Source organism: Pongo pygmaeus, chromosome 5 (genome assembly GCF_028885625.2).
Source record: "Pongo pygmaeus isolate AG05252 chromosome 5, NHGRI_mPonPyg2-v2.0_pri, whole genome shotgun sequence".
Taxonomy (NCBI): Eukaryota; Metazoa; Chordata; class Mammalia; order Primates; family Hominidae; genus Pongo; species Pongo pygmaeus.
In genome coordinates this window covers 152,675,703-152,693,311 of record NC_072378.2, presented here as the reverse complement: position 1 = coordinate 152,693,311, position 17,609 = coordinate 152,675,703, and the positions used below count along the sequence as shown (strand labels likewise).

Genomic DNA, 17,609 nt, shown 5'->3' with positions numbered 1-17,609 from the left:
AACCTTGTATTGCTGATTTATTGCAGTTGATGAAATTATAGACTAGTTTATGGATTACTCCAAGGAAGCAAATGAAAATTTAAAACACATTAAAAGATATTTAAAAGCTGAGTCAACAGCAATAAAGTCATCTTTTTAAAGCATCCACACTGGGGAGTCATTCTACCAGAAGAATCTACTCTACAAGAAGGAAAAAAAAAAGGATCAACAGCCTGGAAAATCTGCAGACAGTGGCCCTCTAAAGAACACACCCTGCCCTTTAGACCATTATGCAAGGAAAGAGGGAAAAATAGCTTATCTCAGTGACTGCGTAGAGACACACAATCCCTAAATTGCTCAGGGCTCTAAGTACTTAAAGATTATGATCAACACTTCAAATGGTACTTGGAAGCAAGTCAGTAGCTAATACAGACCACTCCCTGGATTATGAGCTCACAGAGACCAACACAATTCAGTGGCTATAAGATTCATGCCTTTCACATCTTTGTAGCCAAGTGAAATGTCCAAACAGCAGTTCTTTGCTGAGCAATAGGCTGATCATATCAAAAGTACTTTTAAAAATGTTTTTCTTTCAAATTAAACATGCCCTTATGTTCCCCAGTCATTTGCAAATTATTGCTCTAGGGTAATTCTGTTAAAAATTCACATATACTTAAATGACTTGGGTTTTAATTAGAAATTCTCTGCCTCACTTTGGCAAAGAAATCCTAAGCGTTTAAGAGATGATAATTGTTAAAGAGGTCTAGAAATCATGAAAAGTGTGGCTATAAGAATTTTTTCTTCAGTTGTAAAATCTAAGGATATTATTTGAAACTTGAAAAAGGCAGATATAGGAAAATTAAAAGGTAGTATATTTTACATCATGGATGGAAAGTGAAAGAAGTACTATCTTGAGCTATTACATTCAGAAGTATGCAATGGTTACAAAGATTAAAAAGCGCATTTTAAACCTGTGATGATAAATTTATTAAAAATAATTAAAGAAGCCAGGTGTGGTGGATCACGCCTGTAATCCCAGCACTTTGGGAGGCCAAGGCAAACAGATCATTTGAGACCAGAAGTTCAAGATCAGCCTGAGCAATATGGCAAGACCCCATATCTAAAGAAATTTAAAAATTAACCAGAGTGGTGGTGCTTGCCTGTAGTCCTAGCTACTGGGGAGGCTGACGCAGGAGGATCACTTAGGAATCTGAGGCTGCAGTGAGCTATGATCACACCACTGCATCCAGCCTGGCTGACAGAGTGAGACCCTGTCTCTAAAAAAATAAATAAAATAAAAATTATTAAAGAAAACTTCTGCAAAGCAGGAATGGGCATTTATTAGGGGCTGTGACTATATTGGTGTTATCTCATTTGGCATTAACACAAGCTCATGAAAACATTTATTATTGCCCCTTTTCAGATGGGAAAACTGAGACTTCTGAAAATTTAATAACTTTTCAAAGTCAGTAAATATCTGGGTTGCCTGTATCTACAGGCTATATTTTTGCCACACTGACTCGTTTAATGGGTTGGTATACTGTGTTTCTGAAACAGTTGGTTTTTGGTGGTGGTGTTATTATGTATTTTTTTTTTAAATCCATATACAAATCTGATGCTCGAGTTGGGGGTAGAAATTGGTGTGAAAAGTGGAAAATCTTTCCAGTGGTATAACAATTGAATATGTTTAGGAGTATTAGCAGAAATGTTGCATATTTAATTAACCTAGATGGTTTTGTCTTTCAGCCAAATACTGTTGCCATGGGGCGTCATTTTTTATCTCCCAAAAAACATGACAGTTACAAACACATGCTGCTATTGAGTGTGTAGATTTAAAAAAATGTATTTTAGTCTAGTCCTGCTACTCTTCCCCAAACTGCCCTTAGCAGCAAAACAAGGCAATTACCTGGAAAATTCAGGCTAAAATCTTGTTTGCCTAAATTGCCTGGGAAGTTAGCCTCAGACAGCACCGCTAATTGCCATTGCCTTTGGAAACCTTTCTACCGTGTAAAGACACATAAAGGGAGGAGAAAAGGCACATGAACTACTCTATTTATACACAAAACTAGCTGGAATCTAAAAACAACAGCTGGTTGTACAAATTGCAAAACTGGTAATTGGTCAAAATATTGTAAAAACTAATGTCAACTCATTCAAATATTGCTATATGAATTTTTTTTCTTAAATCATTCCCCTAAAAGACAAGGTACATAATCTTTTTTTAGTAACTTAAATGTCTGATCCTGCAGAAAATGTATTGGGTGCATTGTTTTAAATTGAGTAGTAACAGCAACAGATCTTCTCAGCTATTACATTATAAGCATAGATCACAGAATGTAGCAACTCTATAGTGTTTGAAAATGAAAGTTAAATTTAGGTGTCTATTTCTAAAAATATTTCATCAGTGTGATCAGCAATTCAGGACAAAAAGAAAGGATAAGTTAGAGGTTTATGAAGTCAGTCTAAAGTAAAGAAGATCAATACAGTGACTAAATTTCAATTTAGGAAAAAAAAATTTTTTAATCAATAAAATGATAAGTAGATGGCAGAAAGATTCTGCAAGCAATCATACTTTATCAGAAGGACTTAGCAATTTATCAAATTATGTGGAAACAAATGAAATACGGGCAAACCTCATTTTATTGCACTTTGTTTTAGTGTGTTTCACAGATACTGTGTTTTGTTTTTTGTTTTTTGGGGGTTTTTTTTGTTTGTTTTGTTTTGTTTCTTTTTTTAACAAATTGAAGGTTGTGGCATTGCTGCATACAACAAGTCTACCAGCACCATTTTTCCAACAGCATGTGCTCACTTTATATGTCTGCATAATTTTGGTAATTCTCACAATATTCCAAACTTTTTCTTTACTGTTATATTTGTTACAGTGATCTACAGGCAGTGTGATCTTTGATGGTACTATTGTAATTAGTGGAACCACACACTGTGCCCATAGAAGTCAGCAAACTTAATTCATAAATGTAGCATGTGTTCTGATTGCTCCACCAACAATGTTCCCAATCTCTCTCCTCCTCTGGCCTCCTTATTTGCTGAGACACAACAATATTGAAATTAGGCCAATTAATACAGTGGCCTCTAAGTGTTCAATTGAAAAAAACTCATGTCTCTCACTTTAAATCAAAAGCTAGAAATGATTAAGCTTAGTGAGAAAGACATGTCAAAAGCTGGAATAGGCCAAAAGCTAGGCATCTTGTGCCACAAACAGCCAGGTTGTGAATGCAAAGGAAAAGTTCTGAAAGGAAATTAAAAGTAATACTCCAGTAAATGCATGGATGAGAAGAAAGCAAAACATCCTTATTGCTGATACAGAGAAACTTTGAGTGGTCTGAATAAAAGATCCAACCAGCCACAACATTCCTTTAAGCCAAAGCCTAATCTGGAGCAAGGTCGTAACTCCCTTTAATTCTGTGAAGGCTGAGAGAGGAGAAGTAACTGCAGAAGAAAAGTTGGAAGCAGGCAGAGGTTGGTTCATAAGTTTTAAGGAAAGAAACCATCTCCATAACATAAAAGTGCAAGGTGAAGCAGCAAGTGCTGAAGTAGAAGCTGCAGTAAGTTATGCAGAAGATCTAGCTAAGATCATTGATGGAAGTGGCTACCCTCCCTCCCTCCCTCTCTTCCTTCCTCTTTCCTTCCTTCCCTGTTTCTTTCCATCTTTCCTTTTATCCTTCCTTCCTTCTCCCCTTCCCTCCCCTCCTCTCCCCTTCCTGACAGAGTTTTGCTCTTGTTGCCCAGGCTGGAAGTAGATCAAACAGCCCTATGTTGGAAGAAGATGCCATTGAGAAATTTATAGCTTAAAATAAGTCAATGCCTGGCTCGAAAGCTTCAGAGAAAAGGCTAACTCTCTTGTTAGGGGCAAATGGAGCTGGTGACTTAAAGTCAGTGCTCATTTAACATTCTGGAAATCCTAAGGCCTTTAAGAATTATGCTAAATCTACTTGTGCTCTATAAATAGAACAACAAAACCCAGATGGCACCATATCTGTTTACAGTACAGTTTTACTGATATTTTAAGTCCACTTTTGAGACCCACTGCTCAGAAAAAAAAGGCTTTCTTTCAAAGTATTACCGCTTCTTGATAATGCACATAGTCACCCTAGATACCTGATGGAGATGGAGATGTACAAGACTAATGTTGTCTTCATGCCTGCTAGCACAATATCTATCCTGTAGCCCATGGATCAAGGAATAATTTCAACTTCCAAGTCTTATTATTTAAGAAATACACTTTGTGAGGCTATAGCTGCCATAGATAGTGATTCCTATGATGGATCTGGGCAAAGTAAATGGAATATCCTGTGGAAAGGATTCATCATTGCAGATGGCAATAAGAACATTTATGATTTTACCTGAGGAAGCAGAGCAAGATGGCTGAATAGAATTCTCCACTGACTGTTCTCCCTGCAGGAACACCAAATGTAACAACTATCTACATAAGAAAGCATCTTCATAAGAATAAAAAATCAGGTGAGCAATCACATTACCTGGTTTCAACTTCATACTACAGAAAGAGGCAATGAAGAGGGTAGGAAAGATAGCCTTGAATTGCCCACACCACTTCTTTTCTGTGCCCCAGTGGCAGCCACATGGCATGGAGAGAGAATCTGTGCATATCGAGGAAGGAGAGCCCAGCAATTGCTCTGCGTTGCATTGGAGCTCAGTGCTGCCAATACCAGGCAGAACTCAGCTGATGCCCACGGAGGGAGCATTTACACAAGACCTAGCCAAAGGGGAAGCTCCCATCCCAGCCAACAGAATCAATCTGAGTTTTGACAAGCCCTTGCCACCATGGGCTAAAATGCTCCAGGGTCCTACATAAATTTGAAAGGTTGTCTAGGCCACAAGTACTACACTCCTAGGTGGGTCCTAGTGCTGTACTGGGCTTGGAGCCAATGGACTTGGGGGTACATGACCCAGTGACACACCAGCAAGACAGCTAAAGGAGTTGTTCTGCCAATCCTCCCCCAGCCCCAGGCAACACAGCTTGCAGCTCCAAAAGACACCCCTTCCTTCTGCTTGAAAAAAGAGGAAAGAGTAAAGAGGACTTTGTTTTGCAACTTGTATACCAACTCAATTACAGTAACATAGGGCACTGGGCACAGTCATGAAGCCTTCATTCCATGCCCTAGTTTCCAGACATTTCTAGACACACCCTTGGCCAGAAGAGAACCTGCCGCATTGAAGGGAAGGACCTAGTCCTGGCAAGACCTATCACCGGCTGACTAAAGAGCCCATGGGCTCTGGATAATCAGCAGTGTAACCAGGTAGTACATACTGTGGGCCTTGGGTCAGATTCGGAGACATGCTGGCTTCAAGTGTGACCTAGCACATTCACAGCTGTGGTGGCTATGACGAGAGTCCTCTTCTGCTTGTGAAAAAGAGAGGCAAGAACAAAGGGGACTTTGTCTTGTAACTTAGGTACCAGCATAGCAACAACAGGGAAGAGCACCAAAGAGGCTCCAGGGGTACTCAATTCCAGGACTTGGCTCTTGGGTGGCATTTCTGGATCTACCTTGGGCCAGAGGGGAGCCCACTCCCCTGAAGGGTAACTTCCAGGTCCGGCAGCATTTACCACAAGCTGAGTTGAAGAGCCCTTCGGCCTAATGTAAACATCAGCAATGGCCTGGCAGTATTCCCCATGGTTCTGTTGTGGCAGTGGACATGGGGAGGGACTTCTCAGCCTGGGACAGGGAAGGGAAGAGTGGAAAGGACTTTTTCTTATGGTTTCGGTACCAGCTTATCCACAGTAGAACAGAGCACCAGGTAAATTTCTAAGGTTTCCAACTCCAAGCCCTGGCATCTCTGGACCACCTGGGGCCAGGGGGAACTCACTGCCCTGAAGAGAAGAACACAAGCCTGTATGGCTCCTTCACCTGCTGATTGTAGACTCCTAGGGCCTTGACCAAGCATAGGCAGTAGCCAAATAGTGGTTACAGTGGGCCTTGGGAGAGAGCCAGTGCTGTGCTGGCTTCAGGCCTAACCCTAACCCAGTACTATTCCAGTAGTGGTGGGGGATCCACAGGGGTACTTGTAACTCTCCTCCCCTGCAGTACCAGGCAACTCAGCACAGAGAAAGAGACTCTGTTTGTTTGGGAGAAAATAAGGAAAGAGAACAAGAATCTCTGCCTGGTAATCCAGATAATTCTTCCAGGTCTTATCCAAGACCACCAAGGTGGTTCCTCTACCAGTCTGCAAGAACCACAGTGTTAGTGGGCTTGGGGTGCCCCCAATGCAGATTTGACTGCAGTGACTAAAAACTTAGGTCACAACACCCAAGTCCCTTCAAATACCTGGAAAACCTTCCCAAGAAGGGTAAATACAAACAAGTCCCAACTACAACTACAATAAATACCGAATTCTTCAATAGCAAGACACCAGCAAACATCTGTAAGCATCAAAACCATTCAGGAAAACATGACCTAACCCAACCAACACCAATAAATAAGACACCAGGGACCAATCCTGGAGAGACAGATATATGCAACCTTTCAGACAGATAATTCAAAATAGCTCTTTTGGGCTGGGTGCAGTGGCTTACACCTGTAATCCCAGAATTTTGGGAGGCCGAGGTGGGTGGATCACCTGAGGTCAGGAGTTCGAGATCAGCCTGGCCAACATGGAGAAACCCTGTCTCTACTAAAAATACAAAAATTAGCTAGGCGTGGTGGCACATGCGTGTAATCCAAGCTGCTCAGGAGGCTGAGGCATGAGAATCGCTTGAACCCAAGAGGTGGAGGTTGTATTGAGCTGAGACTGTATCACTGCAATCCAGCCTGGGTGACAAAGCAAGACTGTGTCTCAAAAAAAAAAAAAAAAAAAGAAATTTAAGATAACACAGAGAATGAATTCAGAATCATATCAGATAAATTTAACAAAGAAATTGAAATAATTAAAAGGAATCAAGCAGACATTCTGAAGTTGAAAAATGTAATTGACATATGGAAGAATGCATCAGAGTCTCTTAATAGCAGAATTGATCAAGCAGAGGAAAGAATTCATGAGCTTGAAGTAAGCTACACACTCAGAGGAGACAAATGAAGAAGAATAAAAAACAATGAAACATGCCTACAGGATCTAGAAAATAGCTTCAAAAGGGCAAATCTGAGACTTATTGGCCTTCAAAAGGAGGTAGAAAGAGAGATGGGGGTAGAAAGTTTATTCAAAGGGATAACAGAGAACTTGCCAAACCTAGAGAAAGATATCAATATCCAAGTACAAGAAGGTTATAGAACACCAAGTAGATTTAACCCAAAGAAGATTACCTCAAGGCATTTAATAATTAAACTTCCAAAAGTCAAAAATAAAGAAAGGATCCTAAAAGCAACAAGAGAAAAGAAACAAATAACATAAAATGGAGCTTCAGGACATCTGGCAGCAGACTCTTCAGTGGAAACCTTACCAAACAGGAGAAAGTGAAGTGACATTTTTAAGGTGCTGAAGAAAAAACCTGTTACCCTAGAATAGTATACCCAGTGAAAACATCTTTCAATCATGAAGGAAAAATAGACTTTTTCAAACAAACAAAAGCTAAGGGATTTCATTAACATCACACCTGACCTACAAGAAATACTAAAGGGAGTTCTTCAGTCTGAAAGAAAAGAATGTTAATGAGTGATAAGAAAGCATGTGAAAGTGCAGAACTCACTGGTAATAGTAAATACACAGAAAAACACAGACTATTATAACATTGCAATTGTGTTGTATAAGCTATATCTTTTTTTTTTGTTTTTCAAGACGGAGTCTCACTCTGCCACCCAGGTTGGAGTGCAGTGGTGGGATCTTGGCTCACTGCAGGCTCTGCCTCCCGTGTTCGTGCCATTCCCCTGCCTCAGCCTCCCAAGCAGCTGGGACTACAGGCACCCACCACCACGCCCGGCTAATTTTTTGTATTTTTTTTAGTAGAGACAGGGTTTCACCATGTTAGTCAGGATGGTTTCGATCTCCTGACCTCATGATCCACCCATCTTAGCCCCGCAGAGTGCTGGGATTACAGGCATGAGCCACCGCGCCCGGCCTGTATAAACTATATCTTAAGTAGACAGATGAATAGATGAGCTGATCAAAAATAATAACTACAACAACTTTTCAATATATAGACAAGTATGATAAGATATAAATAAGAAACAACATGGCTGGGCATGGTGGCTTGCACCTGTAATCCCAGCACTTTAGGAGGCCAAGGTGGATCACTTGAGGCCAGGACTTTGAGACCAGCTTGGTCAACATGGCAAAACCCTGTCTCTAACAAAATTATAAAAATTAACCAAGTGGTTAACAGTATGCCCATGTAGTCCCAGCTACTCGGGAGGCTGAAGCACAAGAATTGCTTGAGTCTAGGAGGCAAAGGTTGCAGTGAGCTGACAAAGTTAAAGTGTAGAGTTTTTACTAGTTTTCTTTTTGCTTGTTTGTTAGTTTGCTCATTTATGCAATCAGTATTAAGTTATCTTCAGTTTAAAATAATGTATATTAAGATATTATTTGAAAACATCATGGTAACCTCAAGTCTGAAAACATTCAGTGGATACACAAAAAATAAAAACCAACAAATTAAAACATACCAACAGCAAAATCACCTTCACTGAAAGGAAGACAGGAAGGAAGGAAGGGGGAGAAGACCATATAAACAACCAGAAAAAAACAAATAATAAAATGGCAGTAGTAAGTCCTTACTTATCAATAACAACATTTAATATAAATGAACTGAACTCAAAAGACATTGAGTGACTGAATGGATTAAAAAACATAAGACCCAATGATCTGCTGCCTGCAAGAAACACACTTCATCTGTAAAGACACGCATAGACTGAAAATAAAGGGATGGAAACGATATTCTATGCAAATGGAAGGCAAAAAGGGCAGGAATAGCTATACTTATATCAGACAAAATAGGTTTCAAGACAAAAACTGTGAAAAGACACAACGAAGGTCATTATATGATGAAAAAGGGGTTAATTCAGCCAGAGGATATAACAGAAGTTATAACATTTGTAAATATATATACACCCAACACTGGACCACCCAGATAAATATATAATATATATTTATATGTTTGAGAACAGCCTGGTGAACATGGCGAAACCCCGTCCCTACTAAAAATACAAAAAAATTAGTCGGACATGGTGGTGTGCTCCTGTAGTCATAGCTACTTGGGAGGCTGAGGTGGGAGAATCACTTGAACCCAGGAGGTGGATGTTACAGCGAGCCAAGATCACACCACTGCACTCCAGCCTGGGTGACAGACTGAGACTCTGTCTCAAATAATAATAATAATAATATACATTTAGTTTTTTTCCTTGGTTTTCTGTCACTATATATGCTCATGTATCAAGGTATATAAAGCAAATATTATTGGAGCTAAAGAGAGACGTTAGACTCAAATACAATAATAGCTGCAGTCTTCAACAGCCCACTTTTAGCATTGGACAGATCATCCAGACAGAAAATAAACAAAAAAACACTGGAGTTAATCTGCACTGCAGACCAAATGGACCTAATAGATATTTACAGAACATTCATCCAACAGCTACAAAATACACATTCTTCTCCCCAGCACATGGATCATTCTCAAGGATAGACTATATGTTAGGCCACAAAACAAGTCTTAAAACATTCAAACAAAAGTGAAATTATATCAGGTATCTTCTCTGATCATAATGGAATAAAACTAGAAATCAATAGCAAAAGGAATTTTGGAAAATATACAAACACACAGAAATTAAACTATATGTTTCTGAATGACCAGTGAGTCAATGAAGAGGTTAAAAAGGAAATAGAAAAATTTCTTGAAACAAATGATAATGGAAACACAACATACCAAAACCTACATAATACAGTGAAAGCAGTACTAAGATGGAAGTTTATAGATACAAGCACCTACATCAAAAAAGAAGAAAAACTTCAAATAAATAACCTAACAATGCATCTTAAAGAATTAGAAAAGCAAGAGCAAACCAAACTCAAAGTTAGTAGAAGAAATAATAGCGCTTAAAGCAGAAATAAATGAAATGGAAGTGAAGAAAACAATACAAAATATCAACAAAATGAAAAGTTTATTTTTTGAAAAGATAAACAAATTGACAAACCATTAGCCAGACTCAGAAAAAAAGAGAAGATCTAAATGAAAAAGGAGACATTACAACCAATACCACAGAAATTTAAAGGATCTTTAGTGGCTGTTATGAGCAACTGTATGCCAATAAATTGGGAAACCTAGAAGAAATGGATGATTTCCTAGAGACATACAATCTGCCAAGATTGAACCATGAAGAAATCCAAAAGCAGACCAATAGCAAGTAACAAGATTGAAACCATAATAAAAAGTCTCCCAGCAAAGAAGCCCAGGACCTGATGGCTTCACTACTGAATTTTGCCAAACATTTAAAGAAGAACTAATACCAATCCTACTCAATCTATTCTGAAAAATAGAGGAGGGAATACTTCCAAATTCATTCTACAAGGCTACTATTACCCTGATAACAAAACCAGACAAAGACACATCAAAAAAAAAAAAAAGGAAAATTATAGAACAATATCTCTGATGAACATTTATATAAAAATATTCATTAAAATACTAGCAAACTGAATTTAACTGTGCATTAAAAAGATCATTCATCATGACCAAGTGGAATTTATCCCAGGGATGCAATGATGGTTGAACATTCTCAAATCAATCAATGTGTACCTCAGATCAACAGAATGAAAGACAAAAGTTATCTGATCATTTCTATTGATGCTGAAAAGCATTTGATAAAATTCAACCTTTCCTGATAAAAATCCTCAGAAAACTGAGCATAGGAGAAACATAGCTCAACATAATAAAAGCCATATATGGCAGATCCACAGCTAGCATCATACTGAATAAGGAAAAACTGAAAGCCTTTCCTCTAAGATCTGGAACACAACAAGGATGTCCACTTTCACCACTGTCTTCAACATGTTTTCACTTATGTGTGGGAGTTAAAAATTAAAACAGCTGAACTCATGGAGATAGAGAGTAGAAAGATGGTTACCAGAGCTTGGGAGGGTACCTGGGGGCTGCAGGGGTGATGAGGATGGTTAATGGTTACAAAAAATAGAAAGAATAAGATCTAGTATTTGATAGAACAACAAGGTGAATATAGTCAGTAAGAGTTTAATCATACATTTTTAAATAAATAAAAGGGTATAATTAGATTGTTTGTAAGACAAAGGATAAATGCTTCAGGTGATGAAAACCGTATTTACCTTGCTATCATCTATTAAAATATATACCCCATATATATGTACACCTACTATGTACCCACAAAAATTAAAAATAAATTTTATTTTCACAAAAGCAACATTCATGATTCATGAGAGGAGGTCATAATGTCAACATTAACAGGAGTTTGGAAGAAGTTGATTCCAGCTGTCGTGGATGACTTTGAGGGGGTTCAAGACTTCAGTGGTGGAGGGAGTAACTCCAGATGAGGTGGAAACAGCAAGAGAAGTAGAATTGGAAATGGAGCCTGAAGATGTGATTGAGTTTCTGCGATCTCATGATAAAACTTGAATGGATAAGGAGTTGCTTCTTATGGATCAATAAAAAAAGTGGTTTCTTCTGAGATCAGACGAGATGGGGCACGTTTAGGGTGGTATGGCCATCAACAAGAAAGTGGCTTTTTGAAATGTAATCTACTTCTGGTAAAAATTCTGTGGATATTGTTGAAATGACAACAAAGGACTTCAAGTATTACATAAACTTAGTTGATAAAGTAGCAGTAGGGTTTGAGAGGATGACTCAAATTTTGAAAAAAGTTCTGTGAGTACAATGCTCTCAAACAGCATCACATGCTACAAGGAAACCTTTTGTAAAAGGAAGAGTCATCAATGCTGCTTAAACTTCATTGTCTTATTTTAAGAAATTGCCAGAGCCACCCTAGCCTTCATCAATCACCACTGGATCAGTCAACGGCCTTTCACATTGAGCCAAGACCTTCCACCAGCAAGAAGATTATGACTTGCTGAGGCCTCAGATGATCATTAGCATATTTAAGCAATAAAATATTTTTAAATTAAGGTATGTACATTGGTTTTTTTAGACATACGCTATTGCACATTTTATACACAATAGTATAGTGTAAACATAACTTTTATATGCACTGGGAAACCAAAAATTTTGTGACTCACTTTATTGTGATATATACTTTATTTCAGCGGTCTGGAACCAAATCTGTAATATTGCCATGATATGCCTCTAGATCCCAAGTTAGATATTTAAATTGAGGGCTATACAAAGGAAATTCTATCAAGAAGGGATTCAAAAACACTTCAGAAATCATTGGCAGGAGATGTCCATGGGTATTCAAGTTTGTTTTTTTATTTAGGAATTAGAAAATGCAGTTGGGAGCTGGACAGATGACTTGACCCAGTTGAGCCTGCTGAAGGACACCCTCTCTGCCTATATCAGTGCTGATGATATCTCCATTCTTAATGAACGCATAGAGCTTCTGCAAAGGCAGTGGGAAGAACTATGCCACCAGGTAAGATAAGTTCTAAAAATGGAATTATCTTGATGATGGAAAATTGGGAGATGAATTTGAATGTCAGATGGGTTAACCCACATGTGGACCCGGCCCATAATTCTTAGTACGGACAAAAGAAGAACACTGTGGTTACTACCAGAACATGTCAGAACAATACATTTATATTTTACCACATTTTATAAAAACCTAAACTAGATTCTTTTTCTTTCACTTTTGCTGGCTGGCATTATATATATATATATATATATATATATTTTTTTTAAGATGGAGTCTCGCTCTGTTGCCCAGGCTGGAGTGCAGTGGCACAATCTCCGCTCACTGCAAGCTCTGCCTCCCAGGTTCACACCATTCTCCTGCCTCAGCCTCCCGAGTAGCTGGGACTACAGGCACCCGCCACTACACCCAGCTAATTTTTTGTATTTTTAGTAGGGACGGGGTTTCACTGTGTTAGCCAGCATGGTCTCCATCTCCTGACCTCGTGATTTGCCCGCCTCGCACTCCCAAAGTGCTGGGATTACAGGCGTGAGCCACTGCACCTGGCCGCTGGTGTGATATTTTTAATAGAAAGCACAATGTTATGGTTCACAGGTGTGATTTTGCTGGGTAGATATACTTGAAACGTGAAAAACTACTGTTGTATTTGCAATATTAGCTAATACTGTGGAGCTGGTTTTGTACAGGGAATATTTATTATCACTTTTAATTTACTGTAGTTGTTTCCTGGTAATTTATATTCATTTATTTTTAGTCATACTTTATTCATTTATTAAATACCTTCTATGTGCACAACATTTTAAAAAAGATCCCAGATTGACTTTGAGTTGGAAATGAAAGGGAAAGATTGGTGGAAAGGCAGCGAGAAGACATCCTAGGCAAAGAGGAAAAACAGATTCAAAGGCTCATAATGAAGAACAGACCCAAATGCCTTGAGGTTATGTTCTCCAGGAAGCAGGGCCCTGTCTTTGTTACTTCTATACCCCGAGTGCCCTGCCTGGCACATAATAGGCTGTGATACATCTCTGTTAAATGGATCAGTCATCTTAATTATTGTGATGTTAACAAACTGTAATAAATGTCCCTATCATCAAGTTTAAACTTGATCTGAGACTAAAATCAGTCTAGGAGAATGTGTACAGTTAAGAAGAAAACCAGGCATAAACAGGTAAAAACAATGTATAAAACTGTATAAAGGACCCAGGTGTGGTGGCTCATGACTGTCCCAGCACTTTGGGAGGCTGAGGTGGGTGGATCACCTGAGGTCAGGAGTTCAAGACCAGCCTGGCCAACATGGTGAAACCCCATCTGTACTAAAAATACAAAAATTAGCCGCGCATGGTGGCGGGTGCCTGTAATCCCAGCTACTTGGGAGGCTGAGACAGGAAAATCACTTGAACCCAGGAGCCGGAGGTTGCAGTGAGCCGAGATGACACCATTGCACTCCAGCCTGGGCAACAAGAGCGAAACTCCATCTCTCTCTCTTTCTCTCTCTCACACACACACACACACACACACACACACACACACAAACTGTATAAAGATGTAAGCAAGCTAAGGCTAGTGTGGATGGCAAGGAATAAAGGAAATGTTTCTTGAGATGGATACATTTTGAATTGAGTTTCGAGAAGGGGAGTGGAGGAGACTGATTGATGGGAGGAAGCAAATGAACACGCTGACAAGGTGGCAGCTAGAGCAGAGGACCTGGCTGGAAAAAGCTGGTGTGGGAAGACTGAGGAAGGGGCTGCTAAGAGGGGCTCTTATGTCCTTACTCTTATGTCCCCGCCAATTGTGCTGCCCTGGGATCTCTTTTGTCTCCCATCCTCCACATTTTCTCTGACTTTAGAGATGCTTATCCTCATACTTCAGGAACCATTAAACAGAGTTTAAGAGGCTCAGAACCTCTTGATTTATGTGATATCAACAAGAAGTGTGTTTTCAGGAAAATTTCTCTCTGTATATTTAGGTGAAAACCCATGTTTTTCTCAATCCGTGGGCCAACAGAAAACTCTGGAGCACACATGGTAGATGTGTGAACAGTTTTCTATGAATATATACTTTTTAAAAAGGGGAACACATGTAAGAGATGGCTTTCACCAACATGTTGATGATTTGAGTTCAAAATGAATTTAGCTACTTTCACAAAGCTTCATTTTCTCAGTGAACACAATGAGGAATTTCCATGGAGTTACTCATAGAGGGTAGTAATGCTAATCATAACGCTTGATTCATTTCTGAATTCTTCAAACCGAAAGCAATACCTTATTATACAGTAAATCATCCTACAATTTTGCAATGTAAAGACTTTATCATGATGTATCAAAATGAAAGATATTTGGTGGGTACAAATTGTGGGAAATTATCACAGCAACCTTCAGTTACCTTTGTGAGCCCATTCATCTGTTTTTCTTAATTTTAAGAAAAGTCTAGCACTACCTGCTCTCTTAATATTTTTTAGCATGTTGGATGAATTGGATTAGACCAGATCGATTGCTTTAGCTAAATGATACCTGTGAAGCCTTCAGAGAGATAATATTTTAGAGATTGGATCCTGTTTGCTTCAAACCTGCCATGAACTTCCCTCCCCAAAGACCTGGATTATGCCACTCTTCCTGCCGACACTGTTTCTTCCCTTCTCATTTTCTTCTTCTTCTTCTTCTTTTTTTTTTGTTTTTGTTTTTGTTTTTGTTTTGAGACAGAGCTTGGCTCTTGTTGCCCAGGCTGGAGTGCAATGGTGTGATCTTGGCTCACCGCAAACTCCACCTCCCGGGTTCAAGTGATTCTTCTGCCTCAGCCTCCCGAGTAACTGAGATTACAGGCATGTGCCACCACGCCCTGCAAATTTTGTATTTTTAGTAGAGACAGGGTTTCTCCATGTTGGTCAGGCTGGTCTCGAACTCCCGACCCCATGTGATCTGCCCACCTCAGCCTCCCAAAGTGCTGAGATGACAGGCGTGAGCCACCGTGCCCGGCCTTCCCTTCTAATTTTCTAACCTGTTTTCTTTCACATCCCACAACCCCTGCGATGTCATTTATGAAATTCTCAGCCCTCAGTATGTTCTTGGTCCTCTGAACTCTCATTTCTCTTTTGGTTGTGCCATCATGTGGTGTTGTATTATTATTCTTTTTAATGTTTGTGACCTCATTCCAAGAATATGAGGACTTTGATATGCAAAGACCATTTGTTTGCATCTTCAGTGTCTAGAGTAGCTAAGTGTTCATGATATATTGTTTATAATTAAGACGTTAGGGCATTGATTCTATTTCTTCATACTTATGTTTCTCTTAGTGTAAAATAATGACAAGATTTTGAATATTTTGAAGATTAAGAAGATTATGGTTATGCAATACTTTTTGATTTAGGAAAACTGTTGTATAAAAATGCCATGGAATTATTGTTATTATTAATTGCTAAATTAGTCATTCATATGTTGTAAAATTGTTCTCCAGACTTAGATATATCTAGACAGCCATCTGAAAATATATTTTGAAAGCTGATGTTGATCGTGCGATATGCTGTAAATAGATTAATAACTTGCACCTGTGAGTAGACTAAGACGTTAAAAAGAAACGGCAAATGGAATACAGTGTTTTTAGAAACTTTCTGTGTTGAAGTGTCTTAATGCTTGAAGCTAAAGCGTACTTATATTATTAATACTTCAGTCTGAAAAATAATATTTAAATCAATGAGAGTTTAGTCATGGGTTTGATCAAGGTGCCAGGATGTAACTCTAAGGGGGATATAGATTAGTTTCTCGTTCTTGAGTTAGTTGTTTCTGGTGAATTTCTGTCAAGTATGAAACCACAAAAGGAAATGAGCTTGCGCCTATGTCTCATTGTAAAAGTCAAAACTTGAGTTCAACATAACATTATCCCTACTAAGGAGCAAGTAGTCTGTTCCTATTCTGACCGAAGCAGTTGATGAGGAGTCTAGAGTACCTGGGACTGGCGATGAGAATGAGGAAGAGAGGCCGTGAGTAAACATTGCAGGGCAGAGTTAATATATTAAAGTATCTGTTTTCAAGTAGACACCCCAAATGTTTTGTTGTGCCTGTGTACAGCCAGAGCTTATACTTGTTTTTATTCCTGTTTTGGTTTGTAGATTTGTGCGTAATTCTAGCTGAAATATAAGTATATGTCATCATCGTAATTGCTCGTTGTTTTGTCAAAACATCATGGTAAAAATATTTCAACCAGAAAAGGATGTATTTCCTGTTGAGCTGCTGCACACTCTGAAGGTTTTAGCTGGTGCTTCTCAGCTGTTGGCAATGCAATGTATTTGTGCCCTTGCAAAATCATAAATAGGTGCTAAGCTGATAAATAATTTGAGGGTTCATCTGAATCCAAAGAAAGAGATGGTAATGTTTACTTAGTATATAGACTAAATACTAGATGTACAAACCAGAAGGAAGATGCATCGCCCTTCTTTTGAAAAGCATTTGGCCTGGGTTTGCACCCAGTGCTTGTAGCCTCACTGTGTCTTTTTTAAGGTATAGCTCCGTGGTAAGAAAATGAAAGCAACATTTTCATGGTGTGTGATAAACAGTAAGGATATAATATATATTTTATATATCTATCTATATATCTATCTATATATATATGTATAATCCAGCTGCTTAGTGGAGATATTGAATACATGAGTGTCAAGAGAGGAAAAAAATTTAAAACTTAAGTGATGCCCTGTAGTCATGTATAATAGTAATAGTAGCGACAGCATAGTAATGGCCAGCTGTTATCAGGTCTTTAGTATATATCAGTCAATTTTTTTTTTTTTTTTTTTGAGACGGAGTTTCACCCTTGTTGCCCAGGCTGGAGTGTAGTGGTGCAATCTTGGCTCACTGCAACTTGCGCCTCCTGGGTTCAAGCAGTTCTCCTGCCTTGGCCTCCCGAGTAGCTGGGATTACAGGCACCTGCCATCATGCCCTGCTAATTTTGTATTTTTTAATAGTGATGTGATTTCACCATGTTGGCCAGGCTGGTCTCAAACTCCTGATGTCAGGTGATCCACCCACTTTAGTCTCCCAAAGTGCTGGGATAACAGGCGTGAGCCAGTGCGCCTGGCCATATCAGTCAATTTCTTAAATTACTCTCTTGTTTGTATAATATTACCATATTGATAGG

General features: G+C 38.9%; 1 protein-coding gene across 2 annotated transcripts in view; it reads left to right on the top strand.

Annotated features, from left to right (window-relative positions):
• The window catches only part of SYNE1 (spectrin repeat containing nuclear envelope protein 1), a 525,017-nt gene that overhangs the window by 444,218 nt on the left and 63,190 nt on the right, over positions 1 to 17,609 (top strand). For both annotated transcript variants that reach the window (XM_054490749.2, XM_054490748.2), the window contains exon 128: positions 12,336 to 12,491. In XM_054490749.2, coding sequence (XP_054346724.2) covers positions 12,336 to 12,491 — 156 coding nt within the window. The remainder of the gene's footprint in view (positions 1 to 12,335; positions 12,492 to 17,609) is intronic.